This window comes from Jaminaea rosea (genome assembly GCF_003144245.1).
Source record: "Jaminaea rosea strain MCA 5214 unplaced genomic scaffold BDZ90scaffold_1, whole genome shotgun sequence".
Lineage (NCBI taxonomy): Eukaryota > Fungi > Basidiomycota > Exobasidiomycetes > Microstromatales > Jaminaea > Jaminaea rosea.
The window spans coordinates 590,855-610,809 of NW_020289975.1; the positions used below are offsets into that span (position 1 = coordinate 590,855).

The following is a 19,955-nucleotide window of genomic DNA, read 5'->3' on the forward strand; positions in this document are numbered from 1 at the left end:
CGGAACTGCTCTTCTTCCCGATGGTGCACTACAACCAGGTCTTGTCGTCCTCACGCAGGTAAATTATGGGAGGAAATCGCTGCCGCAGCATCATTAGTCTGACGTTCCTCATTTGCCAGCTGTCTGACACGCAGACGTACGCAAAGACGATCCAGCAATTGACGCTGCGTCCCTCTCGCTCGATCCTCGTAGTCAGCAACCGTTACGCATCACATCGCATCAAATGCTCTTCATGCTGACCATGTGGACATCACTGCCTGCTCATCTGCTTCCCCTGCAGCCCGAATCGAAGGGATCTTCAGCACGAGCCGATGGAGCAGCCCCAACGGACGACCCTCTGCTCGTAGTTTGCCTTCGCGACGCCTTCTTTTCTGACATCGTCGGTCTCGCTAGGAGCTTTTGGAACTCGAATGAAGGTGCGACGGTGGCTCGCGACCAGCATATAGCCTTCTGGCTGATCGTCTTGCTTGCTCAGGCGCCGAGTACATCAACCAGCTTCTCATCAAGAGCATCAAGAGCGAAGATGGCTCGTCCAAGAGCTCTGGCGGTCTCGAGGAAGGCTTCACTACGCAAGAGTCCATCCAGCTTGCCACCGCCGACAAATACTACGCGCTATCCGCCTGCTCTGCGCTGTTCAAGCACTTCGAAATGACGGGCACCGCCATGCTCAGTCGCAGCTCTCTGAAGATCGTCTACATGCCACCAGAGGGCACCATCTACCTCGATGCTTCTGCAATCGAACACCTCGACTTGCTCCCCTTCGGCGACAGTAACGCCTCTGCCACGCTCTATGGTCTTTTGAACAAGTGCAGAACACCCATGGCATCCCGCATGCTCAAGATGAACCTGCTCCAGCCCTTGACCGCAGTCAGCACCCTCAATGCTCGCTTAGACGCGGTTGAGGAGCTGGTTGAGGCGCCAGAGCTTCGACATGCCATAATCCGCAGTCTCAAAACTTTCGAGACGTCCAAGCTTGACGTGGACCGACTGATTGCAAGACTCGTCAGCACGCACAAGCAGAAGAGAGGCGGTCGGACCGACACGCAGGTTGCTGACGAGTTGCTCGGCATCCTGCTTGCCCTCAGGAGCAGCTTGCACGCTCTCGAGCAGCTCAAACTCTCAGTCCAAGGCGCCAAAAGTCCGCTCGTCCGTGCAATCGGTGGCATCCTCTCCGACGCCGAGCTAACCGATATCCTCGACATCCTCTGTGACTCGCTCAACGATGACATTGGGCAGGGGAAAGGCAGCCTGCATTCTCGCAACGCCAAAGTCTACGCGGTCAAGTCCAACTGCAATCCTCTCCTAGATGTAGCGCGCAAGACGTACGACGAGAATGTCGAGGACATCTATGCGCTTGCGAAGGAGATTGGCGAGCGACACGGCTTGCCTCTCAATCTCAAGCTGGGTGGTAATGGCTTCTCGCTCCATGTCAAGGTCGAAGACATGCGCTCTAAACCTCTTGCTGCGGAGTTCGTCGACGTGGTCAGAGACAAGCGCGGCAAGACTATCACGATGAACACGCTACAGCTCAAGAAGCTTGATCGCCGCTTGAACGACTCGCATAACGAAGTGCTTCTACTGGTCAATAGCACTGTCCGGCAGCTCTGTGAGGACGTGGTGGAGAAGGTCGCGATCCTATACAAGGCGTCCGAAGCGGTAGCTCTCGCCGACGTCTTCAGCTGCTTTGCCGACCTTGCTGCCTCTCAGCACTACGTTCGCCCCGACTTTAGTGCCGACACCCTAGCCATCAAGTCCGGCCGACATCCAGTCCTCGACGACCTCACCACAGGCCACGCAGTCCCCAATGACACGTACGCGGACGAGTCCTCGACCTTTTTCCTGATCACCGGTCCCAACATGTCAGGCAAGACGACCTACCTCAAGCAAGTAGCTCTCCTCACCATCATGGCTTGCGTAGGCTGCTTCGTCCCAGCGCACTTCGCCTCTTTCAGACCCGTGAGCGCCATCCTCACCAGGCTGGGAAACGACGACGACATGGAGAGCAACCTGTCCACTTTCGCGGCAGAGATGAAAAGCGCTGCCTCTATCCTTTCGCTGGCGTCGCCGAGCGCTCTAGTGCTGATTGATGAGCTGGGCAGGGGGACGAGCCCACGGGAGGGTTTGGGTATTGCACACGCCATCAGCGAGAGCTTGGCGCGGTCGGGGGCCGTGACCTTCTTTGCGACGCATTTCGAGGATCTGTGCGAGACGTTGGATGGCTTCCCGAACGTGAGCAGCCTGCATCTGCGAGTGGACGTTTCGAAAGGTGGAAAGCGTAGGGATGGAGGAGAGGTGGGTCTCGACTTTCGATATCAGGTGACGAGGGGACGTGATGCGAGGTGAGCGAGCACGAAGCGACAGATACCATTTGAAGTCCACGCGTGAGCTGATGGCCTCTTCCTGCTCTTCGTCTTGACCAGCACTCTCAACTACGGCCTTGAAGTCGCCAAAATGTCGGGCCTCCCTACCAGCCTGATCGATGAAGCGGCGCAAATTGCCCTTCACCTGGACTCGCAGAAGGTACCAGGAGAAAGAGCGACCAGAACGAAGCAAGCTGTACGACGGGTTCGCACCATGCTCAAAGTGAGCGCGATGTTCTATCGTTGACGACTGTGAAGTGATGATGTGTTGGAGGAGCTGATGAGTGATCCCACATGCGCATATCACAGTACGCCGGCCAACTCGAGCAGATCAGTCGCAGCCAGCACATGGATGAGGCCAATCTTGTCGAGCTTCTTGCGCAGCTGCAGGCGGCTTTTATCACTGAGGCTGCGGATTGTCTGGGTATATCTGCCGATGGCGATGAGGTATCGATGGATGAGTAGTACTCGCGGCCGAGAGATGGAGGGGCGGTGTTGGTTGGACCAGAGCAGAGTGGAGGAGGGCGGAAACGCGGGGACGACGCGAAGGCAGTGTCGAAGTGAAGTGACAGATCGAATTTCGTCCGCTCTTCCTCTCCTCTCACACGACTTCCCAATTCATGACATTCAGCCGCTCTGCTCTTACCTGCGATGGAAGGTCGCTTTCCTCCGTAGCGTAGCGTACGACGCCCTCGCATCGGGCTCGATTCGGCCTCGCAGCAACACAAAAAGGAGCGCTAAGACGCCTGCCTAGCCGCAATGACAAAGGGACCACGCCGCTGGGCGGAGACGGGCGCAGCGACGGCATCGCGAGGGCTGACGAGGAGGAGCCATTCGCCGAGTAAAAGAGAGCCGACGGTGGCGACGGCAATCTGCTTGGCCCGTGATGAGATTGAGAGCCCTTTGAAGCCGCCCAGCGTTGCCAGCCCTCGATGCGCTTTTGTCCAAGGTGCTCGCTCCTTGCCTACTGACCACTACAGCCCCTTGCATTACTGAGCCCCTTTCTCTGCCACCTTTAGCAGACTGGACCAGGTGCACAGATCATCTAGTCAAGGTCATCCGATGGCCCTAACAATCGACGTAACCAACGGAACGTCAGCCTCCGCAGCTGCTGTGACCCCTCACCACGCTACCAAGGGTAAGGACCGAGAATCAGAGGCGGTGCACCGCAGCCCGCGCACCGCAGCAGGCGATGCAACGCCTGCAAAAAGGGCATGGCAAGCCAGGTCGTCTCATTACAGTTCTGGTGCAGATGAGTGGGAAGAAGAATACGAGCAAGGTGATGACCAAGAAGCGGGAGCGGGAAAGGAGCGATGGTTCAAGGAGTTCGACAGGCAGTGGAACGAGTCGCGTGCCTCGTCATTGGGTCGGGCCTCGAGAGAGTCAAAACCCCCCATCATCGACGTCGACGCCCGAGACGACGCTGAAGGAGGTTCAGCTAGTCGCACCAGCAGCCGTCTTCGCCCTCATCCAGCCGACTGGCGCGTCAGCGGCATGCTAGGAAAGGCCAACAGCAGCACGACTTTAGGTCGAGAAGCTCGAGATCCCATCCATGGCTACCTCAACTTCACCGCCAGTCGTGGTGGAGCTGTGCGCACCTTCGCGCTGCCTCCCTCATCCATTGATGGGCTCACATACGAGACCCTCGCTCGCATCCTCGACTTGGAGCGTAGCCTAGAGGACTCATCATGGGGTCTCCCTGGCAGCGGCAACAGTGCCCGGCGCAAGGGCAAGCGCTCCTCAAGTTCGACCAACTTCTTTGGCTCAAGCAGCCGATCTCGCACCTCTCATCTTCCAACTCTATATATAGAGCATACTGTGGACCCCTCCATCCTCGCCACCGGCTCCAAGCGGACACCACGGCCGTACAGCAAGTGGTCTCCCCTCACCCCGTGGCCTCATCCCAACGAATCATTACAAGGTTTCCTGATGGCAGACTTCTTCCGGCGACAAGTCACCAAGGGGGCATGGGTCCACCTCACCATCAAGGAGAAGGGGGAGCCCCCACCAAAGGATAGTGAGGCATTCGGACCAAGTGGAGTGGCGAGGATTGGCAAGGGGCTGAGCAGATTGAGTTGGGGATTGGGGAGCCTGTTTGGTGGGCTGGACTCGCCTGCATCGCCGCGCGAGGAGCCCGCGAGGAGGCAGCAGTACCTCCAGCTCAAGGACAATTTGTTAGACAGCTCCGAGGAGGGGACGGACGATTCGAAGATGACGGGCAGGCAAGCGAGGGCTGCCGTAGACAGAGATGTGAAAGGCGAGAAACAGCGCGAGCCGGGACCCGTGAGGAGGTGGCTGCGCTCTGTCTTCCGTTTGGGAGCCAAGTCCGAGACGAAGAAGCCAGATCAAGCTGCGCAAAGTCCGGAGGTTGGCAGCACCCGCCCATTGCTACCTCAAGCCAGTGAGCAAGACGCCCCAGTGCTGGACATCAATGCCATCACTGCAGGTGCAGCTGCTGCTGCGGCTAACCCTCAGGCCAACCCCGAGCCAATCGATCCTTTCCGCGACCCTACTCCACAACCACAACCTCAGGCCCCTCAGCACCTACACCGCACCTCTGCGCGCTCCAGCTCCATCCGTCAAACCTATAGAGAAAGCAAGCAGCGTCTCCTCACCCGCAGCGATCCCGGCGAGACGGCCCGACCTAAGATCAAACAACGTCTCACCTCGCTCCGCGCAGCCATCGTCACTCCTCTTGCCTTGGCCCTCAACATGCGCTTGCCTCATTCCTCCTCAACGGGCAGCAGCCAAGACGAAGATGACGCCTTCAACAGACGCGAGCGGGAGCGGCTGAGGAAGCGCACTTGGATGACACCGCCGACCGTGGAGGATGAAGAGGACGGGAGAGGGAAAGGCAAGCGCAAGTCATTGGGCAAGTACGTCTCCTTCCGGTCCCTAGCCAGTATGACCTCATCTCCAAAGCACCACACGCCGCCAGATGTGGCCAACGCACCACTGCGGGCGGCACCACGATCGGCCATGGTGACGCCTGCCCCGCTTGCCTATGAGCCTCGACGTGGCAAGCTTATTGAAAGGACAGACTTATCCACAAGTGGCCTTAGGGCGAGCGTTCCCTTGCCTCCGCAGCCTTTTGAAGGCTTTCGCAGCTCAAATCCCCAGGAATGGCAGGCACTGAACCGCTTGACCGCTCTCGATGGAGGACCATTTCCGCCAGTGGCGCCGCTCATACCTGGACTTCCTGGTCCTACATCCTCCAGCCCGAAGGCCGGCAACAGCAGTGGTAAGGGTAACGGACAGGCAGAAATGCTGTTGGGCCAAGGTAGCGCGGATTCGAAACACACGCCCCTCAACAGCACATTGGAGATACTGGATGTACCAGACCATGTTCAGGCGCAAAGTGGTGCGCGGCATCTAGAGGACGTGGAGCACACCGACGACGAAGAGGATCTTGCCCTCTCCTCCAGCGGAGGGCCGAGGGAGGGGGAGAAGCATTCTATTCTAGGACACTCGACGAGGCCTACCGCAGTAGGGGCGGCGTCATCCTCGAATCTTTCTCCGCTCGCTTCTGAGGAGCTCCGAGGGAGCGTGGGCACAGAGGGAAGAGCGAAGGGCAAGGGGAAGGGCAAAGAGAAGAAGAAGAAGAAACCTTCCGCTTGGAAGAGGCGTTTCGGCGGAGAGAGGGAGAGGGACAGCCGAGGCAAGTTGAGTGAGGGAGAGAATGACGAGGATGGCCAACGTCAAGTCCAAGAAGCCGCCCGCGCTCCTCTCGCAACGCCTTCACGAGCAGAAAATGGGGCTCTTGGTAGCGACGTCAGCGTGAAGGCGCCCATCAATAGCAGGGGCAAGGGATCAATCGACACTCCTTCCCGTCACAGTAGCCTGCGTCGTCACGACCGAGAGCATGCAAAGGAAAGAGAGCGCAGCCGCAGCGCAAGTCGTGGTGGTGCTACTGCTACACCTGCGGGCGGGGCAGCGATGGGAGAAGGTGGCGGAGCAGAGCTCGTCCGCAGTGCGGAGGATGCCACCAAAGGGTTCATGAGGAGAGCTTGGGAATGAGAGATGGGTCGTGATGTCTGAGCGCTACTTTCCCTCTTGCTCTTTATCGTCTCGTCAACGATGCTCGATACCCTGTAAGCATCTCATCGTCGTAATGTTCACATTGTGCTTTGACTCAGACTATCCACTGCAGCCCGCTTCTTCCAGCCTTACGCATTGAAGTGGGTGAATGACTAGATTTCTCAAAAGAAGAGAGACTGAGTGATGTGGGTACTGTTGGGAAGAGCTTTTCTCTCAAGTGAAAGTTGTAAAGAAAAGGGGAGCTGCGCCACGTTTGGGCACGATGGCGACAGAGAGTCTGAGCGCGAATGAGGGAGTAGATGCTGATGTTGAGGGTGCTGATGGTCCGCTGGCCTATGAGGCGAGCGTCTCAAGATGGCGTCGGTACGCTGATGTTGGAGGTTTCGACAGAGATGTGCGACGAGGCTTGGGGCTGAAACGAAATGCTGATACATGTAGACCTTTGTCGGCGAACGTGAAGCCCCTTGCACGCCTACTCGGTTGGTCAGAGCGGTTGGCGCGGGAAAGACGACGTTGCGTTTGGCCTCGATGGAATGAATGCGACTTGGTATGATGTGTTGGGAGACTTGGATAGTTTCGAGGCGGGATTGAAGATGGGGGAAGGGGGTCAGATTTGTGTGCCTCTGGCCACTCCGTACTGTATTGTTGGGGAAGTAGACTGGCTTAATTGAGTGGGTGTGGATCGGATGAGGACCAGTCGAGGTGTGAAAAGGCCAGCTATCTGCTAAGCGGCGCCTTGCCCGTCGCACTTGACGTCTTGATCAGTGCTGCCCTTCGCTTTTTGTGATCTTGACTCGAAGAATTCAGTCGTCATCGATGACAATGAATTCGCGCGGCACTGCGGCCGCCTGTGGCTGTTGAGCTCCAATCTGAGGTTGTTGAGCTTGAATGTCGTTAGCCTCTGCCGCTGGTGGTGAGGCAGGATCTTCTTCTTCTTCTGCCTGAGCAGCAAGCATCGCTTCCGCCTCTGCGTTGATTGCGATTGCGTCCAGCACGTCCAGTCCCTCAGCCTGGGCAGCGACGGCGGCGGCGGGCTGATCAGCAGGTGCTTGATCGTCGTCGCGTTGTCCTTGCGCGTCTGCAGCTGCTGCCGGAGGCTGCGGATCGTCTTGCTGTTGGTCGGCAGGCTTTCCATTCTTGGGGCAGAGGTGGTTGTACTTCTCGCAGTGCTCAACATTATGATGCTGCGTTCGGCATTCGACGCCGTACCTGTGGGAGTGGCACGTCGAGAGTCAGCGACTGCTTCCCCAATCACGACCTAGTCTTTGCATGCCTCGACTCACCAGCAGTCAGGGAGATCTCGGATTTCGGCCTTCAGAGTATCTCTCTTGTTCTTCCTCACATCGTCCCACCACCAATCGACGACATGACCGAGAGCTTGAGTGGCACAACCGCCGCAAAGATTACCGCAGAGAAATGCGTGTGCCTCAGGCGCCTCGAGCTCGACGACTCTGTTAGAGGACCAGCAGATCCACTCGCCGTACTCTGGGTAAACGTTAGCCATGGCTTGGTGTCGAGCTTCTTTACGGCGGCGCTCAACTGCCTCGGGGCTCTGATCTTCCTCCTTGGCCTCCCTCTCTGCTTGCTCCTGCCGAGCCTTGCGCACGTCGACGACTCCGTCCTCGTCAGCGACCCCATCACAAAGCGCGAGAGCGAACTCGACGAATTGAGCAAAGATTTGCCTGGGAGTGATGCCGTGCTCAGTCCAGTACTCGTGTGCACGCTTGCGCTCGACTGAGTTGAAGCGAGGGTTGAAGTGGATGAACTCCTGAGGTGCTACTGTCAGTGCTTGTTCTACGGCACTGTGGTTCTCCATGGTCGTCCAGGGATGCTCGACTCTGGGGCAGCGGCCGGTGGGATCGTAGGGCGTGCAGATACTGTTGCGGCAGCCGACACCTGCAGTGGAGACGTAGTCGATTCAGTATCGCGAATCGCTCAACCTTCTGCGGCGTGGCTCACATGTAGCCTCAGAGGGTCCGTTCTCAGGGATCCAGCAGGTGCATTCCTCGCAAGACGTGTGCCTCTCCATAATGCTGCCAGCGGCAGCGGAGAGAAAGGGCTGTCAACTCGGCGTCAACAAATGCTCAAGATACTTGATGCGGCTCACTCTGGCATGAAGTCCTCCAATTCATTTAGATCTGGCCAGACCGCACCCCTCGGCGGTCGAGGAGGCATTGCACGGCCAAAATTTTCAGCCTCAGGGAAGGGCCTCTCGCACACGTAGCCAAAGGGGTTGTTCGGGTCACAGCAGGGGCAGCGCCTAAAGGGGTGGCAGGTTGAGAGGGCAGGTGATCAGCGCTCGGCACGAAAGGCTCGCCGCGAGGCGGGTACTGCTCACCAGAATGCGGGCACATCGTCTTCATCATCGTCATCTTCAGCCTGGTATCCATAGCCGCCTACGCTAGGGCGAAGCGTCGTACTGCCCGCGTGTGCCAACTTGTATGTCTGGAACGCCGTGGCTTCTTCAGCAAGTACCTCAGCAGGTTTAGCAGCGTCTGGCTCAGCCTGAATGATCAAGTCGCAGATGTTGATGAGAGCAGCGTTGACTTTGGCTTCGGTGGTGACGGTCTGGCAGCGTGGGCACTTGTTCCGGCCGAGGAGGTACCACTCTTTGACGCAGGACCAGCAGAAGTGGTGGACACATGGGAGGACAGCTGACGTGCGCAAAGGAGAAGAGGCGGATGGGGTGGCGAGATGTCAGTAGGTGAGGTCCCCGGATCATGAGTGGTGGTCCAGCGAGCGACACTCACTTGTAGCCCTAGTGGCAAGGTCGAGGCAGATGTTGCAGGTCTATGTGGGCAAGACGAAGAACAATGTGAGGCTGATGTTCGAATGACGGTAGCGCCGAGCTGGCCGCATCCACTCACTAGCTCCTGCTTGATAGCTTCGGTGTCGAGAGCAGGAGGCTTTTGTTGCTGAGTCTGGGCGTCGTCGTTGGTCTTGACGAGCTTACGGTCTCGGCCATCATCGTCGACCGTAGTCCGCTTCGACGAGCTTGACGGGGAGCCCTCCTGATCGTCCATCGTTGACGACGATGAGTGGAGTTGCTTTCTCGGCGCAGGTGTGGGCGGTGGGGAGTGTTGGTGTCTGATGAGGCGTGTTGATGTTGGAATGTGGTCAATGAAGGGGAGAAGGGGGAACAAAGGCGTGGGAAAGGTCGGCACGGAGGCTTGGGGTTTGGGAGTGGTAAGGAGCAAAAGAGAGATTGCTTTCCCTCGCCCAATCTGAGTCGCTCTCTCGACGATGTCGAGCTCAGAGAGTCGACACAGGACGGAACCAGGACGCGTGATGCAGGACACGGCTCAAGTGCCTCTCGCTGACTCCCGCTGCCTGGCTGCAAGTGTGCACGGGCCGTCCTTTTTCGAGGCTACGAGGTGGGCTCAGAGCATGGAGGGTGATGATAGATTGGTATCGCATTGAAAGCGTCGCTAGATAGATACAAGCCACATGAAGAGCTGAAGCACTCATGACTCCAACGAAGAGCTCCCACGCTCAGTAAATTCAGCGGCCATACCACGGAGCATCGCTGCCATCTTCTCCACCACGTCCTCCTCGCCCCTGCCCTCTTCTTCGCCGCTTCCTTCGCCGTGTGCACGCTGAATTACATCGCGGTGTAATGGTGCAAGATCCTCCAAGATCGATGCAAGCTTTTCCAAGGCAGCCGATGCTCCACCCTGCTGCTCCTCAAGGCAACTTGCATTCTCTGGATGATGACTGATGGCAAGGCCGAGCGCGAGGGCGATGGAGGCGCGGAGGATTGCAAAGTCGGCAGCCGCAACATCCAACGATACTGACCTGTCAGCGTCGTCTGGAGCGTGCGTGGCCTTTTCCACATGACTGGCGCTAGCCCTCCAGCTCTTAGTCACAATGCCGAAGAGCATTGTGACAGCCAGCTGCCCCTGGCATTCGCCGCTTCCCGACATCCCCTGGCCTTTGGCCGACATTCCCAGCCTGATGTTCGTCAGACGCTGTGCAGTGCCTTCGTAATGCTCGAGAAGGTTCGTGACAAGCGCCACAGCCAGGCAGAGCACATCGTGACCTATAGCGTCGAGGCCGATGGCGGTAGTAGGGCTGTCGCTGCTCCCATTGCTGGCAGTACGAGAAGCTGCACTGCTCTTGAATGGGGCTTGTGGTGAGCTGCTGTTGCCTTGCGACTTGCGTGGTGATTTACGAGACTCTACGAAGGTAGCTGCTGCTGGTGATGCCGACAGCGCAGGTCTGGCCAGAGTGACGTCGTTCATCGTTTCCGAAAGCTCCACGATAAGGCTTAGGATCAGCTCCACCGCGCCGTCACTGTCCGAGACGGCCTTGCACCACGCTTCGTTGCCCTGCGTGAGTGCGATGAGAACCTTGAGCCAGTCGCCCATCGTACCCAAAGCTTGTAGCGTCGTGTTCAACGATGACGACGGTGAGAAAGAGGAGTACTTTGTATGAGCTCGCAAGTAGCGCACCGCATCGACAACGTAGTCGGCAAGCAGCGGCTTGCATTCATCATCCGCGAGAGCCGTCGTGGTTCCTCCTGTGGCCACCTCGTCGAGGGATCCTACGAGACGTTCGACCAAGCGAGCAATCGCGCCCAGCACATCCATCGACGGAGCAGATGATCCGGACGGTGATGACGAGAGCATATCGGCGCCCGCATCGTGCTCGACGAGCTTGCAAGCGGCGATTCCGGCCTGCCGTCGAAGTTCGCGAGCGACTGCGCCTACGATGGTCGCAGGTGGCTTGCCAGCAAAGGTGTCGTTACCTGCTTCGTCCGTGAGATCATGCGGGGTGAGGGGGCGCTCGAGAATGCTTTTTCGTGGTTCTAGCGAAGCGGTAGCTGGCAGCTGCGTGACGGCGCCGGTGATCGAAAGGGCAGCCAAGAGCAACGAAGGCTGGCCAAGCGCATCGACTGGAATGAGGCCGATCTGTGCGCTGAGATGACCCAGTGTAGCCCTTTGCTCCTCAAGACGACGCAGTACCTTCTTGCTCTTGCTGGTCTTGACGCTCTGACCCGCCTCCTCGATTTTATTGTGAGGCCGAGCTCTCTCGGATGCCTTCTCCAGCACAATTCGTAGCACAGCCCAGATGTCACTGGCGTGTGTGTCGAAGAGGCTCGTTCCCATGATGCGAGGCTCAATGAGGCGATCGAGGACGATGACGAGTGCCCAGTCAAGGATCTCGTCTTTGCCGTTGCCCGCTTCGGCTGCTCGCAGAGCAGTCCAGACCTTGTCGTACGCGTCAGCTGCTTTCAGACGAACCAGAAAAGTGGTTGAATCCGAGACCGCGGTGCCATCGATGCTATCTTCTCCACCTGCCTCGTCTCCATCAACTGACGTGCCTTGTTCCTCTCGATCCTCCGTTCCCTTCAACTGTCCACAAAGACTTCTCGCAATCTCTATGCTTGACGCCTGCCTCGCGCTCAACGAATTCGTCTCGGGCTCCAAGCCTGCTAGAGTATAGTCGAGCTCATCCATGAACCTCTTCAGCGACCCGACCGACCGCAAGCTGGTCAAGGACTTCAGAGCTGGCTGGGCACCTGCTTCAACATCAAGACTACCTCCTGCGCCAGCCTCCTCGATGACCCACTTCTGCCGCATTTCCGCATAGCTCTCGCGCTGCTGGCTCTCTTGCGTCTCTGTAGGCCATCTATCCGCCATCGAGACTTGCGATTCCGGCTCAAGTGAGTCTGGGGAGTGGTCGCCGTTAGCTGCTGCTGCTTCGCCGCTAGGCATGACGGCCAGATAGCTGCGCACGCCGGCACCGTAAGTGCGTGGTCGACCTCGCTGGCTTTCTGAGTTGACAGCATTCCGCGCATGGGTGTCTGGCTCGTGGGATGAACGTGAAGGGGAGACTTGGCGGGAGTTGCGTGTAGAGGTGAAAGGGTGAGGCGATGCTACTCGGGAGCCTGAAGTGTTGGCTTCTTGAGATGCCTGTGACAGAGACAGGCTGCTCTCGATCTCGTCTCCATCCTGTGCATCTGAGACAGGCAATGGTCTTTTGGCCTTGCCCATCCTAGCTGCGATGCCCTTCTTGAGAGGAGAAGAGGGCCCCGCAAGAGGACCGGGGGTGAGTTTCGAGGGCGAGGCAGAGAGCTGCGGCTGCTGCTCTTGTCGAGGCCTGACACCCCGCTTGACCGGTGACGCAGAACCAGGGCTGGCAATCTCGAATGCTTCTGCGACATCTTGAGACAGGACAGGTCGAGGCGATGTAGGGGTCTTGTCGCGACCCGCGAATCTCACACGACTTGCCCTCTTCTTGGTTGGAGAGGGAGATGCTGGTGATCGGACAGCGACAGCGGCGGATTGCTTCACTTCAGCCTCCTTCTCTACCTCCGGCGTACGAGTGTTGCTGGCGTCGGCGGCGGCGGCCTTGGAGGAGCCTTCGCCTCGCTGATTGTAGATGAGCTTGCGTCGCTTGCCGGAGGAGCAGTACGTTGCTTGTCTTGCGCTGCGCCTCTGTGGCGTTGTGACGTCCATTGTGTTGCAGGACTACCAACTTAAGACGTGAGAGAGTGTATGGCTGGCGACGAGGGCCATGAGAGCCACAGAACTGGCGCGAGGTAGAAGTGTGGATGATGAAGAGACAAGGAACGAAACGAAGGGACGGCGCTCCGCCGCCTGCTTCCGATTGCCCTCCACTCGCATCGCGTCCATTTCGCAACAACGACCTCGCGCCGTGTCGTGCAGCTTCTTCGTAATCAAGCCAAAAAGCAACATTGCCTCGTCAACATCACGATGCCAATAGCAAGACGAGCCTCCTCTGGGCGAGCGGCAGCCAACGTTAAGCGGGTCAAGTACGCTGAGAGCGACGACGGCGATGAGGACGACTCTTCCACTTCCCCGCCGACCGAGGAGGATTCAGGCAGCGAGTTTGGCGAGTCTCAGGCTGATGCGGAGGAAGCTGCTGACGATGAAGATGACGACGAGGATGATAGCGACAACGAGGTCAGCAGCGAGGAGGAGGTCACTCCCAAGAGGAAAAGAGGCAAGAGCAGCGGCGCAAAGACAACGCCAACTAAGGCGAAGTTGGCGGCCAGGCGCATACAGCCTGACAAAGTGAAAGCGTCGCGCAAGAGAGACTCGGATGATGACGAAGATTTCGAAGACAAGGATCAACAAGAAGACGATGGTCTTGTAGGTGGCGAAACTCTCTCGGTCACGAAGCTCGTCGCGGCTCCCACCCTACGCCACTCACCCGGCCAGCTCGGTCGCCCCGTCATCGACTTCATGACCAAGCTTCTCAGCCCAAAGTACAATGACCGGGAATGGTTCCACGCAAACGAGCGCGTCTGGAAATGGATAAAACAGGACTTCGATGAATTCTCTTCACACTTTCTCGAAAGACTTATGGACGAAGTAGACGAGACGGTCCCTTACCTCCCTAGCAAGGATATGGTGTATCGTATCCACCGGGACGTGCGGTTCAGCAACGATAAGACGCCCTACAAGCGGACCTTGATGGCTACTCTGTCTCGTGGAGGGAGAAAGGGACCTTTTGCGGGTTATCACCTTTGCGTACGAGCAGGGGGAGAAAGCGGCTTGCATGCAGGGACGTGGGAGCCGCCCCCTGATCGGCTCAATGTGCTCAGAGATCACATCAAAGAGGAGACAGAGGAGTTCCAGCGATTCAAGGCGATCATCGAAGATCCAGAGTTTGTCAAGGTGTTTGGCGCTCCGAAGCCTGACATCGCCAAGGGAATCAAGGGATCGCTATGGGGCAGGAACGAGCTCAAGGTGCGTGGACGTGGCAGCAGCATGGGAGGTCATTCTCAAGCTGATCTCGACTGAGCTGTCTTCGCCTTTTGCGCACGCAGAGTGCACCAAAAGGAATCGACAAGACACATCCACACATTCACCTGCTCCGTCTCAAGACATTCTGTGTGTCTCGCCACTTCACAGACGCAGAAGTCGTCGATGCGCAAGGCGACGCGGACGGAAGCGACGATGCGAAGCCCTTTCCGAAGCAGGGCAAGAAGGGAGCATCAACAGCAGCTGTGGTGAAGGGCGGGCGAGGAGGCGGCGACGATACAGTGAGCAGGGCAGGTAGCTTCGAGGACAAGCTCGTAGCTGCGGCGCGTATGGCCAAGGACTTTGTCGAGGTCCTCAACGATATGATGCACCCGGCCCCACCGCCGCCGCCGGGCTTCGCTGGGGATGTAGCTTGAGGGAGACGAGACACGCGTGCAAAGCGCAAAGTGTGAGGCGTCACGGGGGGAGGAGTCTTTGATCTCTGTATTATTGCTATGCTGATTCATGCTGCGCCGATGCGTAAAGCGCTAGCTTTTGTTGATTGTGGGTATGCTTGTTTGAGGTGCCGAATTCGCGTCGCATTCTAGAGTAGTCCGCGTCGCGTTCTATTTGCTGGTTGTCGCTGAGCTCCCTTCTGACGTCGTCACGTTCTCCAGCACGATCTTGAGGCTGGTCGTGCACATCGGTCGCTCGATTACACGGCAATCTGGGTGACCGTATTGGCCCTGTGAGTCTTCTGTCCCCACATTCCGCGCTTGCGACTGAGTGAGTCGTGATGAGCATCGCTTGCTCTGCCTTGAATAAGTAATGGACTGAAACGCTGGCAGTTGACCAGCTTTGAGCGCTTCACTACTGCGAACTCTGCAGCCAGATTGGGCAATTGCCCATTTCTAGGCTTGTTTCGCTGCTCAGCATCGGATGTGTCAACGTCGCTGACAGACCCATTCGGGCTGGGTGTATTACCAAGGTGAGATACTCGTCTCAGACTGCTGCGGACGCAAATACGAGTCGAGTCCCCATTCCGGTAAGCGAGCTCTTGGCGGTTGCGTCGCTGCTACCAGAGGGGCGGCACAGCAGTTTTGGCACTTTTGGGGAGTGAGAGCGGTACCAAAAGGTCGGGTCTCGCGCTTAGCGAGTCAGAGCCTATCCAGAGCCGCGCGGTCTGCAACCCGGTGATACAGCCGTCGTACGCTACACGAAGAGCACAGTCTCGTAGCTGATGGCGACTTCAGTGATGTCGACGCTCGATGCTCTTGCAATTTGAGTGCTGGATAGACGTGAAGAGCCACAGCTTGCGCGAGCTTATGTTGGAGGGCGATGCTACTCGTGATCCCTCCTATATAGTCACAGGAGTGGCTTGCTTGCCGTACTCGTATCCGCATTTGAGTCGTGTTGAAACTCCTTTTTGGTGGATTCGATGGACTCTTGCTGCTCCTGGTATAGTCTGAGAGACAAGGGTCTTGTCTGTTTCGCGCTTCTCTTTCGCGCTTCTAGAAATGGTCCCGCTGCCTTCTTGTCAGGCTCTGGTCCCCTTCCGTTGCAGGATCCTGATGCGGATATCCGGGCTCCGTGTATCTGAGCTCCGTATGGGAAGTGCTTTGCAAAGCGCGAGACTTTCGAGGGTGCTTCTTTGATCGAACGTCGCTGCGTTGCGCTACGGTCTACAAAATCAGCGAACTTCCAAGACATTGTCCTCGTCCAGCGTTACGACCATGTCTTGTAGTCTCACGAGGTGCAGGCCATTGAGACGTGCTGACCATCGCGCTGGCCGATATGAAGTCGACGTTGGGGTCCACCCAGGCCTTGAAAGCTATTAAAGGAGGCGTGTTGTCGTCGTCGTCTCTTCTCTTGGATTCCGTCTTTGCCATCTCATTCCTCCTCCTCCACGTCGAAGGGTATCATACCTGTCTCTTCACGTCGAAGCGCATCATCCCCTTCCTTCACGTCGAAGGACATATTCCCTTCCCTTCAGCACGGAGAGAATCATACCCTTCCCTTGACGAGGCAGACCGCGAATAGTCAGCCACGCCATGGCGTACTCGCCCGACATTTCTGGTTCCATGAGCGCCTTTCCTGGTGATAGCCTCAGGCAGGCCAACGCCATCATCGACACTTCCTTCTCTGCGGGCGCAGCAGTCATGGACCCTACTGATTTGGCCACCGCCCAGAGGGTCGTTTCATTCATTGCGAATGCAGCATTCGCGCCTCGAATCACGGATCGCCACGACAAGCCTTCGTCAGAGCTTTCCTCGACGATCTTGACGATGGCCAATGATACGAGCTGTGAGTTCTCGGAGGCAGAGCCCCACGCGTTTTACGCGACGCGAAGACGCGTAAAGGACCTTGAGCTGACCGCCGGCTCCCACTCTCGTCCCACGTCGTTTTTCTCAGCGAGCGGTCCGGCAGAGGCTCTCACGCCAGACCCATTTGCTCATGGAACCCCGTCATTCATGCGCAACCCGGGCCTAATCCTGGATTCTGAGGTGGAAGAGGGTAGGCAGATCTGCGACGAGATCTTTCACCGAACGCCATCTCTAGAGCGCTCCACGCCTGGTAGCAGCTGGAGCTCATTTGCCAGTCCGTCGACTCCCGGCCAAGTCGGTTTCAAGGTGGGAGGAGGGGCAGCTGTCGCGGCCAAGGAGGCGGAGTCGGAAAGAGAGTGGGCGCTTTGCGGGGCGCAGGCTTCCTTGGTTTGGGAGTCCAACACCGAATTGGCCTCGAACAACACCACCGCATCCAACATCGTCATCCCTGACACCATCCTCACGGACTTGCATGACCCAGCTCCCTCCGCCATCTCACACGATGCCGTCATGCAGAGGGTCAACAACCTCTCCCTCGGCGACCATGTCTGGCTTGCTGAGTTCGCTCAGCAGCAGCTGCAGGGAGGCGTCGCTATGGGACGATCCGATCAGGATGGCCTGGTGGCTGCGAACCAGCGCAACGAGCCGGGAGCCAACGGAGGTGGTGTCGGTGGATGTGCCCCTAGCACAGACGGATTCCCAATGGGAAGCCATCCGGATCCTCAGCGCTCTCAGCACGGCACCCAACTTTGCTTCGCACCGTGTCAGCCGCTCTCTGCCACAGGCCCTCAACCCTATGCGGCCGCTTCCAACGGGAGGCAACCAGTACCAGCACCAGGGCGCGTACCAGCCGTCGCCTTTTGCACCCAGTTCAGCGCCAGCGACAGCCTTCGCCTTCGCTCGCGCGGGGACCCGCTCTCTTCTCATTGGTCCGAGCTTGGCGCCGATGGCACCTATACCTCAGTCGCAGCCTCTTGGCATCCAAGTGCAATCGGTGGGCCAGGTCTTGCACCGCCCGACATTACCTCGTCCGTCTTCAGCGCCTATGGCCAATCTGCAATGGGAGCCGCCCCTGCCGCCAGCTCTGCGCGCCCACAAGAACAGCAGAACGCTGGATTCCCAGCTCCTTGCCTCGCGAATGGTATCATCGAGCAGAAGTTGGGCGATCACCACACCCTCAGTGAGTGTGGCGGGCAAATGCAAGGAGGGTGGTCGCAAGAGCCGCTGCTGAATAGAGGGAGTGCTGCTTCGGTGTTTCTCACTCGACAGGACCTCAACGTGCAAGGCCACAATCATCGTTGCATCCAGCATGAGAAGCAGGCCGTCCCTACGGTGAACCCTGAGGCACTTGGCGGTCGCGCTCCCTCGATCAATGGCGGCGCCAATCATGGCGTGACCTCGTCCAAGCACTGCAGCCGTGAGGTCGGAGCTGCCTCGTACCAGGATTGTGTCGCGAACGACGGTTGTCCGCCATCGTCTTTACGCGCAGGGCCTCAGCAGCATGCGGCGCTCAGCCAAGACCCCTCTGATGGTCCTGCGGTCCCACGCCTCAGCCTTCTGCCGGTTGATGGTCCTGCGTTCCTTTCTGGTGCGCCACAGGTGCCTTCCCAACTTGGTCCCTTCGCATCAAGCAGCAAACGCGCCTCTGGCAGCCGCAGCAAGAAGTCCAGCACGAAAGATCCAGAGCGCGCAAAAAAGATAGCCTGCAACTGCTGCCGCACGGCAAAGATCGGGTGCGTGCAGGATGATCCGACTGCGCCTGCTTGCGATCGCTGCATCAGGAACAATTGGCCCTGCGTACGGCCTGCGCACCGGAGGTATCGCGGCGCGGGCAGAAAGGCACTTGTCGTCAAGTACTTGATGAACAAGGGCATGTGCGAAGAGGAGGCCGGGGAGTTTTTCTTAGGAATCGATGAGAAGGGCAAAAGGCAATTGTTTTCCGAGGCCCAGGAGTGGGAGAAGGAGTCGAAGGGCCCGAAATGAGCTCCCCCTGAGCTATTGAGAGAGTTCCTTTGTAATCGCTGCTGCGGCACCTGGCGCTTCGGCATCGATCGTGTCCTTTTCTTATCCATCATGTTCCGTATTTTCCGTCTCGGCCGACCATCCAGTCCTCATCCATACATTGAAAAAATCAAAAAGCCCGTACATCGGAGTTGTTGAGTGACTTGCAATTTCGCGCCTCAGTCGGGTCAGCGGCAATGGAAAGAGGCGTTGATCTCGTCTACCTGCCTTTGCTCGCTTCTCTCTTCGAACGCATTGCCTCTCTCTGCGCGTCCTCGATTGCCCTCTCTCCTCGTAGCTGAGCATCGAGGAGCTTGAGCTTTTCCTTCATCGTAGTGGCTTGCTCGATGTCGTTGAAGACATCTTCCGGGTCGCGAGCTTGCGGCTGATGTTGTGCGTCGTGGTGTCGCTGTTCTTGTGAGAAGAGGCCTGTGAACCATGATGATGACGACGGCTTGCTCGGCGCTGCTTCATCGGCTGGGGCGGCTTCGTATTGGTCGATTGATGCAAGTGGGTCCTTTCTATCCTCCTCGGTCTGAGGGAAAAGGCCAGCGAGACGTGGACGCAGATAATTGCCAACAGCTTCGGGCAAGGCAAAGGTCTTGGGAATGAAGCCGTGAAGGCGGTCCGTGAGGTCGTACACGTCCTCGATGCCCAGCACGCGACGTCCAACCTCGACGACGACTACACTGGTAACAGCGACGATGGCCGTGGCGGCGCCAAAGGCCTTGATGGCCGTCACAGCTGGTGGCTCATCGAAGATGGGCTTGCCATCTTTCATTCTGGGTAGTGGTACAGCATAGCGTGCCGGGAGCGATGCTGCGGCCGAGCCTGACTTGGAGAGTACCGATGGCGCTGAAGTGCCCGCTGAGCCCCAATCGAGACCGCGAGAAGGCGACGTGGTAGCGCGAGGTGCATTCTTGCCGCTACTACTGAGGGCAGAGGGTGATTGAAGGCGAGCATGGTTTGCGCCCACGCCTCGACCTGCGGTGCCTGCGTGCGCAGTTGATGCTGCCGCAAGCGCCTCGCGAGCCTCGTTTAGATCCGCCTTCTTTGCAGCTCTAAAGCCGTAAAGAGCAGCGCCAGTAAAGGCGACGAAGAAGAGGGTTGCGCCAAGGCCCAAGAAGGGAGGCCTCTTGATGACTTCCCTCGTGGGTGATGACTGGGAGGGCGCGTCGGCAGCCAGTGAGGACTGTGACGCTGCGGCGTTCAAATGGCTCCTATGAGTCTGCTCATGCTGCGCAGTCGTCGTTGGCTCGTCATCTCTCGAGCTCGACGACCTCCAGAGCATGCAAACGGCGTCGAGTGAAGATGATGACTGACAAATATAGGGAGAATTGGGGAGGCGAGGTTGAGGAAATCGGAGGTTTCCCAGCGCGGTGACGTGGAAGAGGGTCCACGTATCAATCGAGAGAAAACGGTAGGCGGTGCCCAGCGGATTCGCAGTCGTGTTTTGGCAGCGAAATGGTAGAGTTGTGTATCAAATGATGGAGTTGACCTCCGTGCCTCGCCGTCCTCTT

General features: G+C 58.0%; 7 protein-coding genes across 7 annotated transcripts; 4 read left to right on the plus strand and 3 right to left on the minus strand.

Annotated features, from left to right (window-relative positions):
* Nucleotides 1-20: 20 nt before the first annotated feature.
* On the plus strand, nucleotides 21-2,841 carry BDZ90DRAFT_276604 (hypothetical protein; the record flags this gene model as incomplete). Its single annotated transcript, XM_025508940.1, has 6 exons — nucleotides 21-38; nucleotides 135-191; nucleotides 281-416; nucleotides 476-2,339; nucleotides 2,421-2,583; nucleotides 2,670-2,841. 6 exons carry the CDS (start codon nucleotides 21-23, stop codon nucleotides 2,823-2,825), a joined length of 2,394 nt encoding a protein of 797 aa, XP_025364726.1. The 3' UTR covers nucleotides 2,826-2,841.
* Nucleotides 2,842-3,240: 399 nt separating this feature from the next.
* Nucleotides 3,241-6,502, plus strand: BDZ90DRAFT_5101 (hypothetical protein). The gene has a single exon (XM_025509634.1). The coding sequence runs from the start codon at nucleotides 3,423-3,425 to the stop codon at nucleotides 6,375-6,377; it is 2,955 nt and encodes a 984-aa protein (XP_025364727.1). The 5' UTR covers nucleotides 3,241-3,422; the 3' UTR covers nucleotides 6,378-6,502.
* Nucleotides 6,503-7,201: 699 nt separating this feature from the next.
* On the minus strand, nucleotides 7,202-9,421 carry BDZ90DRAFT_257213 (hypothetical protein; the record flags this gene model as incomplete). Its single annotated transcript, XM_025507931.1, has 7 exons — nucleotides 7,202-7,607; nucleotides 7,682-8,294; nucleotides 8,358-8,431; nucleotides 8,506-8,658; nucleotides 8,737-9,052; nucleotides 9,149-9,188; nucleotides 9,266-9,421. 7 exons carry the CDS (start codon nucleotides 9,419-9,421, stop codon nucleotides 7,202-7,204), a joined length of 1,758 nt encoding a protein of 585 aa, XP_025364728.1.
* A 370-nt stretch (nucleotides 9,422-9,791) lies between these two features.
* On the minus strand, nucleotides 9,792-12,956 carry BDZ90DRAFT_229145 (hypothetical protein). Its single transcript, XM_025504935.1, has one exon. The coding sequence runs from the start codon at nucleotides 12,857-12,859 to the stop codon at nucleotides 9,863-9,865; it is 2,997 nt and encodes a 998-aa protein (XP_025364729.1). The 5' UTR covers nucleotides 12,860-12,956; the 3' UTR covers nucleotides 9,792-9,862.
* A 112-nt stretch (nucleotides 12,957-13,068) lies between these two features.
* On the plus strand, nucleotides 13,069-14,663 carry BDZ90DRAFT_229146 (hypothetical protein). Its single transcript, XM_025504936.1, has 2 exons — nucleotides 13,069-14,116; nucleotides 14,197-14,663. The coding sequence occupies exons 1-2, from the start codon at nucleotides 13,118-13,120 to the stop codon at nucleotides 14,545-14,547; spliced, it is 1,350 nt and encodes a 449-aa protein (XP_025364730.1). The 5' UTR covers nucleotides 13,069-13,117; the 3' UTR covers nucleotides 14,548-14,663.
* Nucleotides 14,664-15,990: 1,327 nt separating this feature from the next.
* Nucleotides 15,991-18,536, plus strand: BDZ90DRAFT_5193 (hypothetical protein). Its single transcript, XM_025509642.1, has one exon. It carries the CDS (start codon nucleotides 16,162-16,164, stop codon nucleotides 18,415-18,417), a length of 2,256 nt encoding a protein of 751 aa, XP_025364731.1. The 5' UTR covers nucleotides 15,991-16,161; the 3' UTR covers nucleotides 18,418-18,536.
* BDZ90DRAFT_5192 (hypothetical protein) lies at nucleotides 18,537-19,927 on the minus strand. Its single transcript, XM_025509641.1, has one exon. The coding sequence runs from the start codon at nucleotides 19,724-19,726 to the stop codon at nucleotides 18,656-18,658; it is 1,071 nt and encodes a 356-aa protein (XP_025364732.1). The 5' UTR covers nucleotides 19,727-19,927; the 3' UTR covers nucleotides 18,537-18,655.
* Nucleotides 19,928-19,955: the final 28 nt, after the last annotated feature.